The 14,007-nt window shown below is 52.5% G+C and overlaps 1 protein-coding gene across 1 annotated transcript in view; it reads left to right on the forward strand.

Moving 5' to 3' along the window:
* Positions 1-12,898, forward strand: part of ABTB2 (ankyrin repeat and BTB domain containing 2) — a 147,113-nt gene extending 134,215 nt beyond the window's left edge. The window contains exons 6-17 of the mRNA XM_080930967.1: positions 178-267; positions 724-825; positions 2,479-2,575; positions 2,990-3,125; positions 4,151-4,377; positions 5,461-5,639; positions 5,901-6,006; positions 6,127-6,229; positions 7,059-7,149; positions 10,275-10,343; positions 10,704-10,817; positions 11,679-12,898. Of these exons, the coding sequence (XP_080787093.1) occupies positions 178-267; positions 724-825; positions 2,479-2,575; positions 2,990-3,125; positions 4,151-4,377; positions 5,461-5,639; positions 5,901-6,006; positions 6,127-6,229; positions 7,059-7,149; positions 10,275-10,343; positions 10,704-10,817; positions 11,679-11,876 (1,512 nt within the window). The 3' untranslated portion in view covers positions 11,877-12,898. The remainder of the gene's footprint in view (positions 1-177; positions 268-723; positions 826-2,478; positions 2,576-2,989; positions 3,126-4,150; positions 4,378-5,460; positions 5,640-5,900; positions 6,007-6,126; positions 6,230-7,058; positions 7,150-10,274; positions 10,344-10,703; positions 10,818-11,678) is intronic.
* The last annotated feature ends 1,109 nt before the right edge of the window (positions 12,899-14,007 follow it).

Here is a 14,007-nt window from a genome sequence, read left to right on the forward strand (position 1 = left end):
CTCCTATGATGTTCACAGTGCTGTGGTAATGTCCCCTGATTAACATTCCAGTCCCCTTGGCCCTGAAGAGTTTAAGAGGCTCTAGATACAGGAGAAGTTGTGGGGAAGCAGTTACCTGTGGGATACGTGATGCTGCGTTCTGTGTCTGACCACTCAGCACCAACCGTTGATTCACAGGGTATGACGCCATTAATGTACGCCTGTGCAGCTGGGGATGAAGCCATGGTCCAGATGCTCATTGATGCTGGAGCAAACTTAGATATCCAGGTAAAAAGGAACTCCTGTCCCAGCCCTAACCCAGTGAGAGGCTACTTCAAGATCTCAGCCAGCTGAGTGCGGCACTTAAACTCTGTCTAAAACGAGTCAGGAGAAAGAGATGCGGAAGTCAGAAAGAGCACTTTCCTGTGGGTTTGGGCTGAAGAGAGAGAACGGCCATAATTCTATTTTCATAGCTCTTGTCCTCTGTCACTAGGCTAAGCCCTCGTTGTCCCTGTCTCTGCCTCCTTCTGATGTGTCAAGTGCTCCCCCTGTCTTCTTTTGTTCAGGTAGACATCACTAGTTGGATACTTGCCTTTTCTTTTGAACCTTGTTCCCACAAATGTTCTCATTACCAAGCGAATGTAGATACACTTCTGTTAGCTTCACCATCCTTGCAATGCATCCCTGTAGCCAAAGTACCTGTGTCATCCGTCCAAGAAATAGTGATGATTTGTTGTTTTTCAGGTCCCCAGCAACTCTCCCAGGCATCCTTCCGTCCACCCAGACAGTAGGCACTGGACCTCCCTGACATTCGCGGTGTTGCATGGACACATTTCTGTGGTGCAGGTGAGCTTCCGTGCAGCGCACCGTGTGCCTCAGCTTCCAGAGCGGGCCGGTCCAGCCAGAGACACTGCTCCAGGCCAGGGTCCACCTGACTCGCCTCAGGAGTAGAGTTAGGGTAGAACCAGAAGAGGAGAGCCAGTCACTTGCAACTCTCTTCTAGCCAGGTGCTCTTCCCTCACACCTGGCTCTGCGTTATGGTGTCCTTTCCTCCTGTCCCTATCTCCCAGTTCCTGAGAAAGGACAGATGGCACAGCTCCCATGTCAAGCTAGGCCTTATTGCTGCCCACCTTGGGTTGGGCTGCTATGGCTGGCATCACAGTGAGGAAGATGCTGAGTCTAGAAGAAGAAGTTGTGGGCAGAAGGGGCAGCACATGACACTCAGTTCACAGGTCCTGCAGGACTTCGCCAGCCTGCTCCCTGGGTGGGTATCACTCCCTCCTCTTCTAGGGTACAAGGCCTCTGTGGGTAGTAAAGCCAGGCCTGTGGTAGTCAGCGCAGTCTGGCGTGCAGCCTGCCCTCTGCAGGTGGCTGTTGCCCAGTTGGCTACAGCACCTAGTCTGCTTCGTAGTCACTGCCTTCCCAGGCCTGAGCAGAGTTACTGCCTCCGTCCAGGCTGGGCCTGTGGGCTGTGCCCTGGGCTGGCCTGGTGCCCAGTTTCATCCAGCAGGCAGGTCTCCACCCCCACTGCCTTGTCCCAGCAGTGAGCACATCTGGTTTCTGACGGACAAGTCGCCAGCAGATACAGGCCTTCTCTGTGCCCCACACCCTACAGAGACGCTTGGAACTCACCTGGGCTTTTTGTATCTGGTTGCAAGGTGTGGGGTGGGGGAATCAGAGATCTGAGGTGTGTCTACAGGAGCCTGGGAGTGTGCAAAGCAATTCCCCTCTAGAGCAGAATGCAGGCAACACCCGTCTCTTCTGGCCTCTGGCAAAGCTTGTTAGAATGGGACCTCTCACACTCCTGGCTAGCCTTCAGCATGCTGATTCTCCCCACCCTCTGCCAGCCCAGGTAGCCGCTAAGCCTCTTCCATGAGGTGTCCAGACGCTGATGGTTATAAGCCTTCGGTGTGCCGGGCATCATCTTTTAATCCCACTTATGCTTCAAGGCAGGCCTCTCTCCTCCAACACCGTATAGATAGGGAAACCTAAAGTTCAAGCCACTCCAGTCAGGACCTTGTTTCCCTCTAGGGCAGTGGTCCTCAATCTTCCTAATGCTGAAGCCCTTTAATACAGTTCCTCATGCTGTGGTGGCCCCTAACCATAAAATTATTTTCATTGCACCTTCATAACTGTAATTTTGCTGCTGTTATGAATCAGAATGTAAGTATCTGTTGTGCAGGACATCTGGTAGACCCACTGGTTGAGAACCGCTGCTCTAGGGATTACAGGTGATCTGTGTGAGTTCTCTAGAAGGTCTCTGAAGCTGATTAGTGGGAAAGTATTGAGAAGAGTCACAGTTTAGGGCATGGATGCCTGGTGGGGTGAAGGGGAGGAGTACAGAAATGCAGATCCCAGAGGGTAGCCAGGCATCCTCAGACTCTAGTGCCTCAGCTGCCAGTGGGAGCTATCTCATGCTCACACGGAGAGCTTGGAAGCACTCTACCCTCTCCAGGCACTATGTCATGCTGAGTATTGTCTTTTTCCTGTGCCTGACAGCTTCTGCTTGATGCCGGTGCCCATGTGGAGGGCTCAGCCGTGAACAGTGGGGAGGACAGCTATACCGAGACACCCCTGCAGCTGGCCTCTGCAGCCGGTAGGTATACTGCTTTCCTGCCCCTCAGGTTCTCACATCGCGATGACAGTTTAGCCTTGTCACCCAGCCTGGTCATTGAGCTATTTGCTAATTTTTGGAAACCCTTAAGGTTTTTCCCTCTAGGCTAATGGGAGGGGGTTCCTTCCCTCCATCCCCCAGTGTTTTTGCTGAGCATAAAGTCCAGAGAGGGTCCAGTAGAGCACTGAACCTTCCCCTTCCTGTGGACCTAGACAGGGCCCTGGTGGTGTAGGACACAGCCACCTTCTCTGACCTCCTATTTACGTCATGTTATAGCTGGTTGATTGTAGGTCTCCCTCACTTATTCTAAGGGTCAGATCTTGGAGACCCCACCTGCCCACCTTGGTTTCCCTACTCCGATCTCATGAAACTTGGTACTCCCACCTTGTCTCACAGGAAATTATGAGCTGGTGAGCTTGCTACTGAGCCGAGGTGCTGACCCCCTCCTCAGCATGTTGGAAGCCAATGGCATGGCCTCTTCCCTCCACGAGGATATGAACTGTTTCAGCCACTCAGCAGCCCATGGCCACAGGTACAAACTCTAAGGTGCCCGCCTTAGATGACCAGGGACACTGAGATGTACTCATGAGCCTGGGCTTCCGGGGTGACCATTCCTGAGAGCATGTTAGCCAGGACGATATGGGTTCTTGGTCATCATGGAGGCCCAAGACTTTGGAGACTGGACACGGTGGGTGAGCTGGGTTCTCACTCACTGGCACTGACTGGGACCTAAACCTGGAGCCCACCCCTTTTTAGCAAAGCTGTGACTTATGTAACTGTCAGAACTACTCAGGACTCAAGTCCTCTGTGAAGTTGGAGGTAATTTTTCCAGTGCCTGTGATGCTCCTAGAATACCCCCAGTACATGGGCTGGCGATGAAGAGGTTGCTTGTAGCTCCAGGAGCAGATGGCAAGCCTGCCTGGCCTTGTGGCTGCAACAGCAGGCTGAAGGCAAAGTCATTAGGCAGTGCTAGGGATGGACCGTGGAGGGGAACAGGAGAAGTGGTTACTAGAGAGCAGGAAAGGGGACAGAAAAGAAAGACTGGTAGGCAAGATGCCAGTGCAGTTTAGGGCTGTCTTCTTACCGCTTGTAGACGTGTGCTCCTGCTGTGACCTCCCTGACAGTGAACACCTTATACTTTATTCCAGACCCCCAAAGCCCTCCCCATCAATGCATAGGAGGAAGCAGGAAGGGCTGCTGGGCTTGCCCACTGTGGAGTATGTTACTGGTACCTTTGCATCAGATTGGCACCAGCCCCAGTAGAGGGTGATCCTGGAACTCTGTTTTAAGGTAGTAAGGCAGCTGTGGCTCAGAGAGGTAGAAAACAGCCTGAGATCACACAGCCAAATGCAGGGCTATAACTCTTCAGTCATACTAGAACAGAAGAAAGGTAGGCTCCTTGGCTCTTCCACATGTCTTGATGGGGGGGATGCTGAGAGCCCTCTGCTGCCCTGATGTAGTCCATCATGATCAGAGGGCTCTAGAGTATAGCTCAGGTGGGCACTGCCCACCCATCTTGGGGGTTCCAGGACTCATTTTTGCTATCTTGGCCTACAGGAATGTCCTGAGGAAGCTCCTGACTCAGCCACAGCAGGCTAAAGCAGATGTACTGTCTCTAGAAGAGATCCTGGCTGAGGGTGTAGAGGAAAGCGACACGTCGAGCCAGGGCAGCAGCGAGGGGCCTGTGAGGTTAAGCCGGACTCGAACGAAGGCCCTGCAGGAAGCCATGTACTACAGTGCGGAGCACGGCTACCTGGACATCACCATGGAGCTGAGGGCACTGGGTGAGGCTGCACGGGGAGCACACGTGCATGTGGGAACGCCACCCACTGCCCTCAGGGTCCCAGCCTCCTGCTTACAGCCCCACTCTCCTTGCTGACGGAACACCAGGAGTCTGTACAGGACCCTGAGCATCACAAAGATGTCAGTGTGTCTGGTGGCTCAGCCAGCTTTCTCCTCCCGGGGTCTGTGAATCTGTGGACTTCTGTCTCATCCAGGGAGGCTATGGCAGGCTTGAACCAGATTCTGTATTGGCTCTATATTATTACATGATCTAAGTCTTACTTCCCACTTCTCTGTGGGTTTGGTTCTCGCTATCCTCAACTAAGAACAGGCTGTTGTCAGCTAGGGCACAAGCATGATGGTGTAATGGTGGGGCCAAGTGTGCAAACCCTAGGGCAGCAGCTCCCAGCCTTCCCGGTGCTACAGCCCTTTAATAGTCCCTTGTGCTGTGTTGGTCTACAACCATAACATTATTCTTGTTAGTGCTTCACAACTGATCTTAACTACTGATATGAATCGTGATGTGATTCCTGTGTCTGCTGATGGTCTTAGGTGATTTGTGAAAGGGTCATTTGGCCTCCCCAAAGGGGTCACGGCCCACAGGTTGAGAACCACTGCCTTCAAAGCCCAGGCAGCCCCAGGAACAGCACTGGGATAGAACTGGACTTTGACAGGTTTCACACCCCAGTCTTGTTGCCCCATGGCCCAGGGAACCCCAGTAAGCCCTCATATGCCCTGCTGTGCACAGATATACTGGTGATCTAGATGCTTTGAACTCCACAAGGAGCCATTTCACGCTTCTGTTCTTGAGTGCCCTATGTATTTTCTGGGTGCATCTGGTCATCCCTTCTGAATGGGTTCTTCTCATCAAGCAATTCTAGGACCAACAAGCAATAGGCCCTTTGCTTGGCTGAAGGCCTTCCTCCATGTCATCTGATGAACACCCTGTGCCCTGCCAACTGGGCCCAACAGGAAATCCACACTTTGTTCACAAAGCTCAGCTGAGTGGCACATGACACTCAGTGGGCCATTGAGGTGGAGCCCGCCCTGGGAGGGGAGTGACAGCTACTCTTATCTCTGGCCAGGTGTCCCCTGGAAGCTGCACATCTGGATAGAGTCTCTGCGGACCTCTTTCTCACAGTCCCGGTACTCGGTGGTGCAGGGCCTCCTGAGGGATTTCAACTCCATCAAGGAGGAGGAGTACAACGAGGAGCTAGTGACAGAAGGCTTGCAGCTCATGTTTGACATCCTCAAGACCAGCAAAGTGAGTGGGGCCCAGCAGCCCTGGCCTGGGTTCCTAAGATGGTCATATGAATTCACATGCACAGGCATCCCACACACGTGACATACATCACCCCAACACCCAGAGTTGCCCTGCATGGCCGCCAGAGGCTGGAGTCTATCCAAAAGGGCCGTGTGGGGAATCACAGATGAAGTGAGTCTGTGCTGGCCAAACAAGCCCGATGTAGCTGTAGCTACAGCCAGCCCCGTGCATGAGCTGAAGGTCTTTCCGCCTCTCCCGTAGAACGACTCCGTCCTCCAGCAGCTGGCCACCATCTTCACTCACTGCTATGGCACTAGCCCCATCCCCAGCATCCCGGAGATCCGGAAGACCCTGCCAGCCAGGTTAGGTATGTGCCTCCTTCTCTGTTCCCAGATGCCAAGGCCCTAGCCTCAGTTTCTCCATCCCTCGCTCTGTGCCTTCGTAGAATGTGACCACCCTGACACTGTCCTTGTCTTCCCACCCACAGATCCTCACTTTCTGAATAACAAGGAGATGTCCGATGTAACCTTCCTAGTGGAAGGAAAGCTGTTTTATGCACACAAAGTCCTTTTGGTGACAGCGTCTAACAGGTATGCCACCTGGGTATCAGCCCTAGGCCCAGGAACACCTCCAGTTCTTTTAGCACTGAGATGTGCTGTGTGAGTCTTCCTGAAGAGATGGAAACAACCATGTGCCCACCCCAAATAAGACACTAATAAATGATTCCACCTAGGTCTAGCTTAGGAAACCAGTGGGTAGGGTTACTTAAAGGAACATGATGTCCCAGAGGCAATTCCAGCATGGGTACATGAAACCTACATTTCTGAAGTTCCTGGTCTGACTTTCCTAGTGCCTCTTCTTCCTCATAGTCACTGCTGCTTATATAACCTTAGGGACAGAAAATGTGATTTTTTTTTTTTTAAGTTTCAGGAACTTCCTCAGAACTGTCTTGTTTACTTCCAGACCTTGTTTCACATACCTTAGAAGAAAGAGCTATACAAGGTGACCATAGTGCTAGAGAAAAGGGACCAAGAGAACCTTATAACTTCTGCTCTTGAGATACAAAGTGGACCAGACTGGGTGCAGCAGGAGCAGAGTCCAGCATGCAAGGGGAAGTCCTCAGGGCTCCTTCTGCTGAGTTACTACAGCTGACTATTAGAACACAGAAGTATTCTGGAATAAAGAGCCAGTGTTCCCACCGTAGGCACCAGGTCATTGTGCAAGGGAAGAGTGGGGGCACAGAATAGAGCTGAGCCCAGCAGCCCAGCAGGATGTAAAATGTCACCTGCCAAACATCCGTTTGGGAATAGGGCAGTCATTTTTCATGTTCTATCTCCTATAAGCTGCTCAAAGGGCAGTGCCATTGGCACATCAATGGATCAGGCCATGTTCAAACCCCACCTTGTCTCTTTGTTCCAGGTTCAAGACCTTAATGACCAATAAATCAGAGCAAGATGGGGACAGCAGCAAAACCATTGAGATCAGTGACATCAAGTACCACATCTTTCAGGTGTGTGGGCCTCATGGTTGCTCTCTCCTTCAAAGTCCCTCTGCACAACCTATCCTGGGCCTTATGCATCTGGTCACTCTGTCCTCTAGGGCATGTGTGATTTACCAAATCATTGCTCACAAGGGAGTCACCCAGTCCTCCCCTCAGCCAGACCGATCCTCTGTGAGGCTGTGGCTTCAGAGCCACCTCGGGAATCCAGGCAGCCTGCACATAGAAAGGATGCACACTGCCTGCAAGGTGTGTGGGCTCATTCCTAAGTGAGCTGCTGAAAGCGTGGCAGTGTCTGGACCATCATGACTCCAGCCCTGCTGACTAGACGGGAAAAGCACTGGGGAGCCCAGTTCAGCCTGTTCAGGCCCCAGCTCAGGGCTTTGCACAAGGTTCAGGCTGGGCATCAGAAACTCTAGTGTTAGAATATGAGGAGGTTGGAGTCTTGGCTGAGAGGGACTTTTCAGAATGTCCCCCTGTGTGTATGTGTGTGTGTTAGTGTTAGGGGGAGTTGGTGCTCAGTCTGTAGATCTGACCCCCTTTAGGGATATGACCACACAGAGAGAGGCTCAGCAGGAGGTAGTGCTAGACCCTGTCTTACCCTGGGCAGATTAAGATCCCATGGGAAGGACCACAGAATCACCACCACTCAGGAGAACAGAGAGCCACCATTTAACACTCCTGACCCTCTGTGCCATCACACTAAAGGCCAGCTGTGGTGACGAGCACTTACAGCCCCTGCCTTTAGGGGCTGAGGCAGAAGGCTCCTGTGCTTGAGGCCAGAGTGGATTAGAGCGTGAGCCCTTCAGAAAGTCCAATGCAGTGCTTGCCTCCTCGGCCTCCTCTTCAGTCACGTTAGCCACTCTGGGACAGGGGGATTAAGAGAATGGGGGCCACCCTTGGTGAGACAGGGCTGTGACTGTTGCGTGTATAGAACAGGGGAAGGCACTTCCTAGAAAAGTGGCAGCCATGTTGGGGTAGCAACAACCAGTTAACAAGACTGTAGACTGCAGACAGCGCCCAGAAGCCAGAGTGGGAAGACTCAACTTCAGGACACAGGAAGCTCCTGGGAAGGGTGGCACTGGTCACCGACACTTCATTCCTAGCTTTTTAAAGTTTTTTTTTTTTTTTTTTTTTTTTTTTTTTGTGGGGTACAGGGGGAAGGCATGCCACTGTATATAGCAAATTGCTCCTTCCACTGTGTGAGTCCTGGGCTTTAACCTCGGGTCACTGGGCAGGAGCGCAGGCCCCCTTCCTTACTCGCTGAGGCAGCTCACCAGCCCAACAGACATTTCTTAGACTTGCTTCAGGCTTGCTCTTCTTTTAAGCCTCACAGCAGCCCATTCGAGGAGCCAGGGGTCGAGTAGCTTGTTCACACAGCTGGGAAGTGACAGAGCCACGTGAGGCAAGGCTAAGAGCTTGACTATGAGATGAGAATGTCCTGGGACACGGAGGGAAGAACAGGTGCGACCAGGAACACGGTAGCTAAGGGATGAGACAGGGAGGACAGACCCAGGCTTCTGGCCTTCTCTCTCTGCCCCGGGGAGAGACGGCTCTGGAAGCATGTTTGGCCAAGAAGCCCAAAGTCCAGATGGCTGCAATGTGCTCTGATGTAGGACGGTCCTGGAGAGCAGCAGGGATTGGTGGAAAGGTAGAGAAACGTGCGGGCTCAGCCTTGGGGCCGAGGAAGGGCTCCTGTGCCAGGACAGGTTGGCAGCTCCTGAGGAGGGTAAATGGGGGACAGTATGCCTAACAGGGGCACACACAGGCCTTGTAAATGCTAACCCTCAGCTCCTCACCCATGTGAGCCACTTAGCCAGATCTGGCCCAGGACATACATCTACCTGCCTTATTCTGTGGGTCCCCTGGGCCCATCTAACTTTAATTACATACTTACATACTCCAGCACATCTAAAGTATTTAATGTATGTACTCCAACACATCCCCAGTATAAGAAATTGAGATGTTTCTTTTTTTAGTACCGGACACTAAGCCTAGGGTCTTCTGCTTCCTGGACAAGTACTCTTGTGCCCAGTCACATCCTGGAAGAGCGGACCCACCACTGTCCCAACTGAGGGAGGGAAATCCAGGTCTGAGACTTTGTCCTGGTGGCTGAGGAGGCTCAGTACTCACAGAGACAGACTTCCAAGCTGCTGTATGGTGGCTGTGCAGACTCCCGCTGTGGCGGCAGGAGCCTTGGGAGCCCGGCTTCTTGATGGGAGCCTGCCAGTACCTGGCTGAGCCACTGCCACTGCCCGGCTTTCTCCTAGACCCTCTGGTGCCTCTGCAGCCTGAGGGCTGGTCCTACCAGAGCCTGACTGTGCCTGCTGGAGTCTTGTTTACTCACACGCCTGCCAGCACCTTGTTGGGGCTGTTTCTTCAGCCAACTAGAGAATTGTTTTTCTTCCAACTGGGAACTTCACCAGGTTCCAGTGTAATGGCAGTCTTTGTGATGTAAACCTCAAACTCAATATAGCTGCCCATTCCTAGGCTCTCCCATGGAATCCCAGCCCCCACTTCCTGAGAGCTCTAGGCGCAGCTCTCAGCCAGGCAGCAGAGCTAGCACGTCCTTTCTTGGGGAGATCTGCCAAGGTGTCGGAACCTGGCCTGCTTAGATACTTGTCCTCTACTCACCCCTCAGTTCCATATAGACGTATCTGCTTCTGAGACAGGGTCTCACTATGTAGACCAGCATAGCCTTGAACTTGTTTCCCTCCTTCTTCAGTGTTGGATTACAGATCTGTACCAACATGCCTGGCCATACATAGAACCCGTTTTATACTTTTGTTTTGAGGCAGGGTGTCCCTGGCTGCCATGGTGATGTATGGTCCAAGCTGGGCCTCAAACTTGGGCAATCCCCCCATCTAATTTTCCTGTATGCTGGGATTATAGGCATGTACCAGCATACCTGGCTCATTAATAAATTTTGGACAAAAGCACTAAGTATGTTGTGAGGGTGGGGTGCGAATGGGGGTAGCAGCCCTGCTTTGGAATCAAAACCCAAAGTGAATTGAAGCAAGTACCTCATCCTGGGCAACAGAGCTTTCCGTATACTCTTTCCGGAGAGTCTCAGCATTGGCAGTGTGCTTGTGCAGTAGGCACACAGGTGGCATTTATACGGTGCATTTCCACTGCAGATGCTGATGCAGTACCTGTACTATGGAGGAACAGAGTCCATGGAGATCCCCACTGCTGACATCCTGCAGGTAAGGGCAGGAGCCCGGTGTCCTCAGATACATGTGGAGGGACCTGCCATCTGCAGTAAGAGCCCTTCTACAGACCAGGTGTGCTGTAGGGTTCAGCCCAGGGCCTACAGTCAGTGTCCAAGCCTCCTGCTCACCAATGGCTAGAGCATACAGCCCAAGGTCTCTTTGGAGGTCAGAAATCTCAGCCCACACCTGTGCTCATCCTGAATCTCACATCCCAGCTACTACCAAAGATGACCTAGAACAGGACATTTGAAGGAACCATCTCTTCTTCAGACTAATTTGGCAGGAGGGCTGGGTCCTGGGACTTAACACAAGAAGCTTTCATCTCTAAGAGGCCTGCTTTTACCCCCTGACTAGCTGCTGTCAGCTGCCAACCTGTTCCAGCTAGATGCCCTGCAGAGACACTGTGAGATCCTGTGCTCCCAGACCCTTAGCGTGGAGAGTGCTGTCAACACCTACAAATACGCCAAGGTAAGAGCTGGGGCGGTTCAGACATTCCCACACTCCACTCTGCAGGACCCCTTCACAGCACTAACAGCAGACAAGGGAAGAAACGCATGTGTCCAGGCCACATGAAGGCAGAAGGGACTTAACGCTCCAGCTGGAGCTGTGGTCTCTGCTGCCAGCAGTGGCCCTGACACTGGCTCAAATCGGAAGGCAGTTGGTTTAGAACCGCCATCCATCTCAGCCACGTACCTCTGAAGCACTCTTTCTTCACATCCCATTCTGCTACCCTCGTTCCTGCTTTGGGCAGTAGCATCTTCCTGGTCTTTGTCCTGTCTTCCCTATGTAAACCTCATTTTGTCTTCTTAAATATGAAACCATGCCGTCTCCCTACTTAAGCTGCATAAAGTTGGCTGCTTGCAAACTGACAGATGCCAGCCATGGCCAGCTTGACAAGACTCACAGACCCACCCTCCTGTGACAACCCTTCTGAGAGGACTCCATGCCCTGCAGTGAGGCCGTCTCAGAGTGAATGCTTGATGCTTGCTGAGCTAGCACGGCTTTGGGGCATCACCTTGTGCTGAGCAGTGCATAGGAAAGGAGCTGATCAATAAAGCTATCGTCTGTGACATAGCTGAGGGAGAGGGTAGGGGCCGGGGACACATTAGTGTTCTTGGTGACACAACTAAGACTTGAACCAGGCATTCCAAGGAGGTACTCACACAGGAGAAGGTGGCTTCAAGAGGCAGACAGGGACATCTCCCCTGGTTTAAGCTGAGCCCTATTGTGAGTGTGTGACATCATGACATCTGAAGGTCAGGGCAGGTTTGGGGATGGAGGCTATAGAAAGGCCATGGGCCTCATTTCTCTCTCTCTCTCTCCTCACAGATCCACAACGCCCCCGAGCTGGCCCTATTCTGCGAAGGCTTCTTCCTCAAGCACATGAAGGCGCTGCTGGAGCAGGATGCCTTCCGGCAGCTCATCTATGGCCGAAGCAGCAAAGTCCAGGGCCTGGACCCACTGCAGGATCTGCAGAGCACCCTAGCTGAGCGAGTGCATTCCGTCTACGTCACCTCCCGGGTGTGAGGCACGGTGGAGGGTCACTGCTATCTGAGGGTGTGCAAAGGTGACACCCCCAGTGGAGGGAAGCTTGTAGTCCCTTTGGGGGTAGGCTCTTGAGGGTACTTCCTGCTCGTCCCCTAGATAACCCTCTGTGGTGTTGACAGAGTCCACTTCACTGTTGCTCAACCAGTAACTGGCAAGCGGGTGTGACATAAGGTTACCCTGTGCCCTCTCCCCTCCAGCGGCTCAGCAGCAAACCGATCCGCCTCAGCTCCCATCTACCCACCCTGGCTGGGGATGTTAGGAGCATGGGCATTCTTATGAATGTAGAAAGTGTATCCTGAGCCCCGGGCCACTGAATGCAATAGCTGGTATGTTTTGTTTTCTTAAAGAGAGGAAAGGCTTTCCAAATCCTGTCCTCCAAGCTGTGCCTTTGAAATGGCTGGTGGTCCCTGTCTGTGAAGACAGGACCTCCAGTGGCCCTCCCTACAAGACTACTAACTAGAGTCTGAGCCGAGGGTCTGACGGCTACAGTACAGGAACTCAAGGACTGCAGCTTCTGCTGCTACAGCTGGCAGCCAAAGTAAAACAGCGGGTTCTAGACCCTCCGGCCCAGCTCCAATGTGTCTGTAGGCTGAGGCAGCAGGGCTTTCACAGCCTCAAGTGCAAGGCGCCTTCCACTCAGAACGGGAGTGCAAGAGCACACTTCTCACCTGGGATCTGTGATTCTGGGGCATGAAGGACAGGGCCTCTGTGGAAGAGAAGCTGTGTCCCTCCCCCGTCCTCAGTCTTGGCTCCCCATCCTCTGACCTGTTTGTGGACAGACGCTGGGACAGCATCAAGAACAGCTACCTTAGAAACTATTTATTCATCAGAAGCCCCCAGGGCTTGCAATCTTGGAAAAATATTTTCAACTTGCTGCTTGTGCTGGATGTACAAAAGAGTGAATGGTATTTTATTGCTGTAATATTGTATGATACTGTAACTATACCTTAATGTTGTTACTTACTGTAAATGTACTATGGTTTTATCAACAATAAACACTCATTAACATTGACCTTGGCATCTGTTCCTGGCAAAAGATTGCCTAGGAGTTCAGAGCTGGAGAGGAGCCCCACTGGACGGTGGGGAACCCAGAGCTGTGCCACAGGAAAACCCCACAGCAGAGCTATCATAGCCCAGCCGCTCACCCGTCTGGTATCAATCTGACTCTGCCCTAGGATTGGCCAGTTTCTTCACCTGGGAAATGAGGCACATGAAAGTCTGGTGTGCCCGTGGGCTAGAGAACAGGACTCAAGGCTGGGGAGGCCCACCTGTGGCTCTCTCTGGCCTTATGGCCCAAGCCCCTCCACAGGATGGGGTGAGGAAGCTACTGAGGTCTGCACACCTGTACCAGCTCTACACAGCGTGGTCTGAGAAGCACCAGGTAGATGCAGGAGTTGAAGGCCAGCCTGGGCTAAAAATCTTTGCTAAATATATCACCCTCCCATCCCTGGTTCTTGTTAAGGTCACTGGGAGTGGCTACCAATTAGTAGCATCCTAGAAAAAAACTACAGAGACTCCAGGAACTACAGAGGCCTGTTTCCCAGCTCTTTGTGGGTAGAGGCCAGGCTTGAGCTTGTCTGGGGCTCTGGACTCAGCAGTGAGGATGTCTTGTGCATATGTACCACAGTGCCCTCTGGGGGCCAGAGGAAGGAGATGCAGCCCTCAGTGGCGGAACAGAGGTCTAGAGACCACTCCACTTCCAGCAGAGCTGTTTCTAGCTGAAAAGGCGGGTCTGCTTGCAACTGGCTCCAGCCTGTTCCTTTGCAGGAGTTAGGATTAGATGAGGAGTTAGCCCTCTAGGCTCCTATAAAACAGGCACCTTTAAACAAGTATTTAATCATTTTTAAAAATAGAGGGGCAGAGCATTTGCTGTCTGCATTCAGATCCTGGTATTTATGTGAGAAACTAGGTGTAACCATATGTACTGTGGGAGCCAGAGACAGATCACTGGGGCTTGCTGGCTGCCAGCCTAGTCCAGTTCTGTAAGAGACCCTCTCTCAAGGGAATACAGTGGTGAATGACAGGAAAGGGATACCGGGTGCCCTCTGGCCTGAACACACACACACACACACACACACACGGGGTGTCTGATCACTTAATCCAGGGCAGC

This window comes from Micromys minutus (genome assembly GCF_963924665.1).
Source record: "Micromys minutus genome assembly, chromosome: 17".
Taxonomy (NCBI): Eukaryota; Metazoa; Chordata; class Mammalia; order Rodentia; family Muridae; genus Micromys; species Micromys minutus.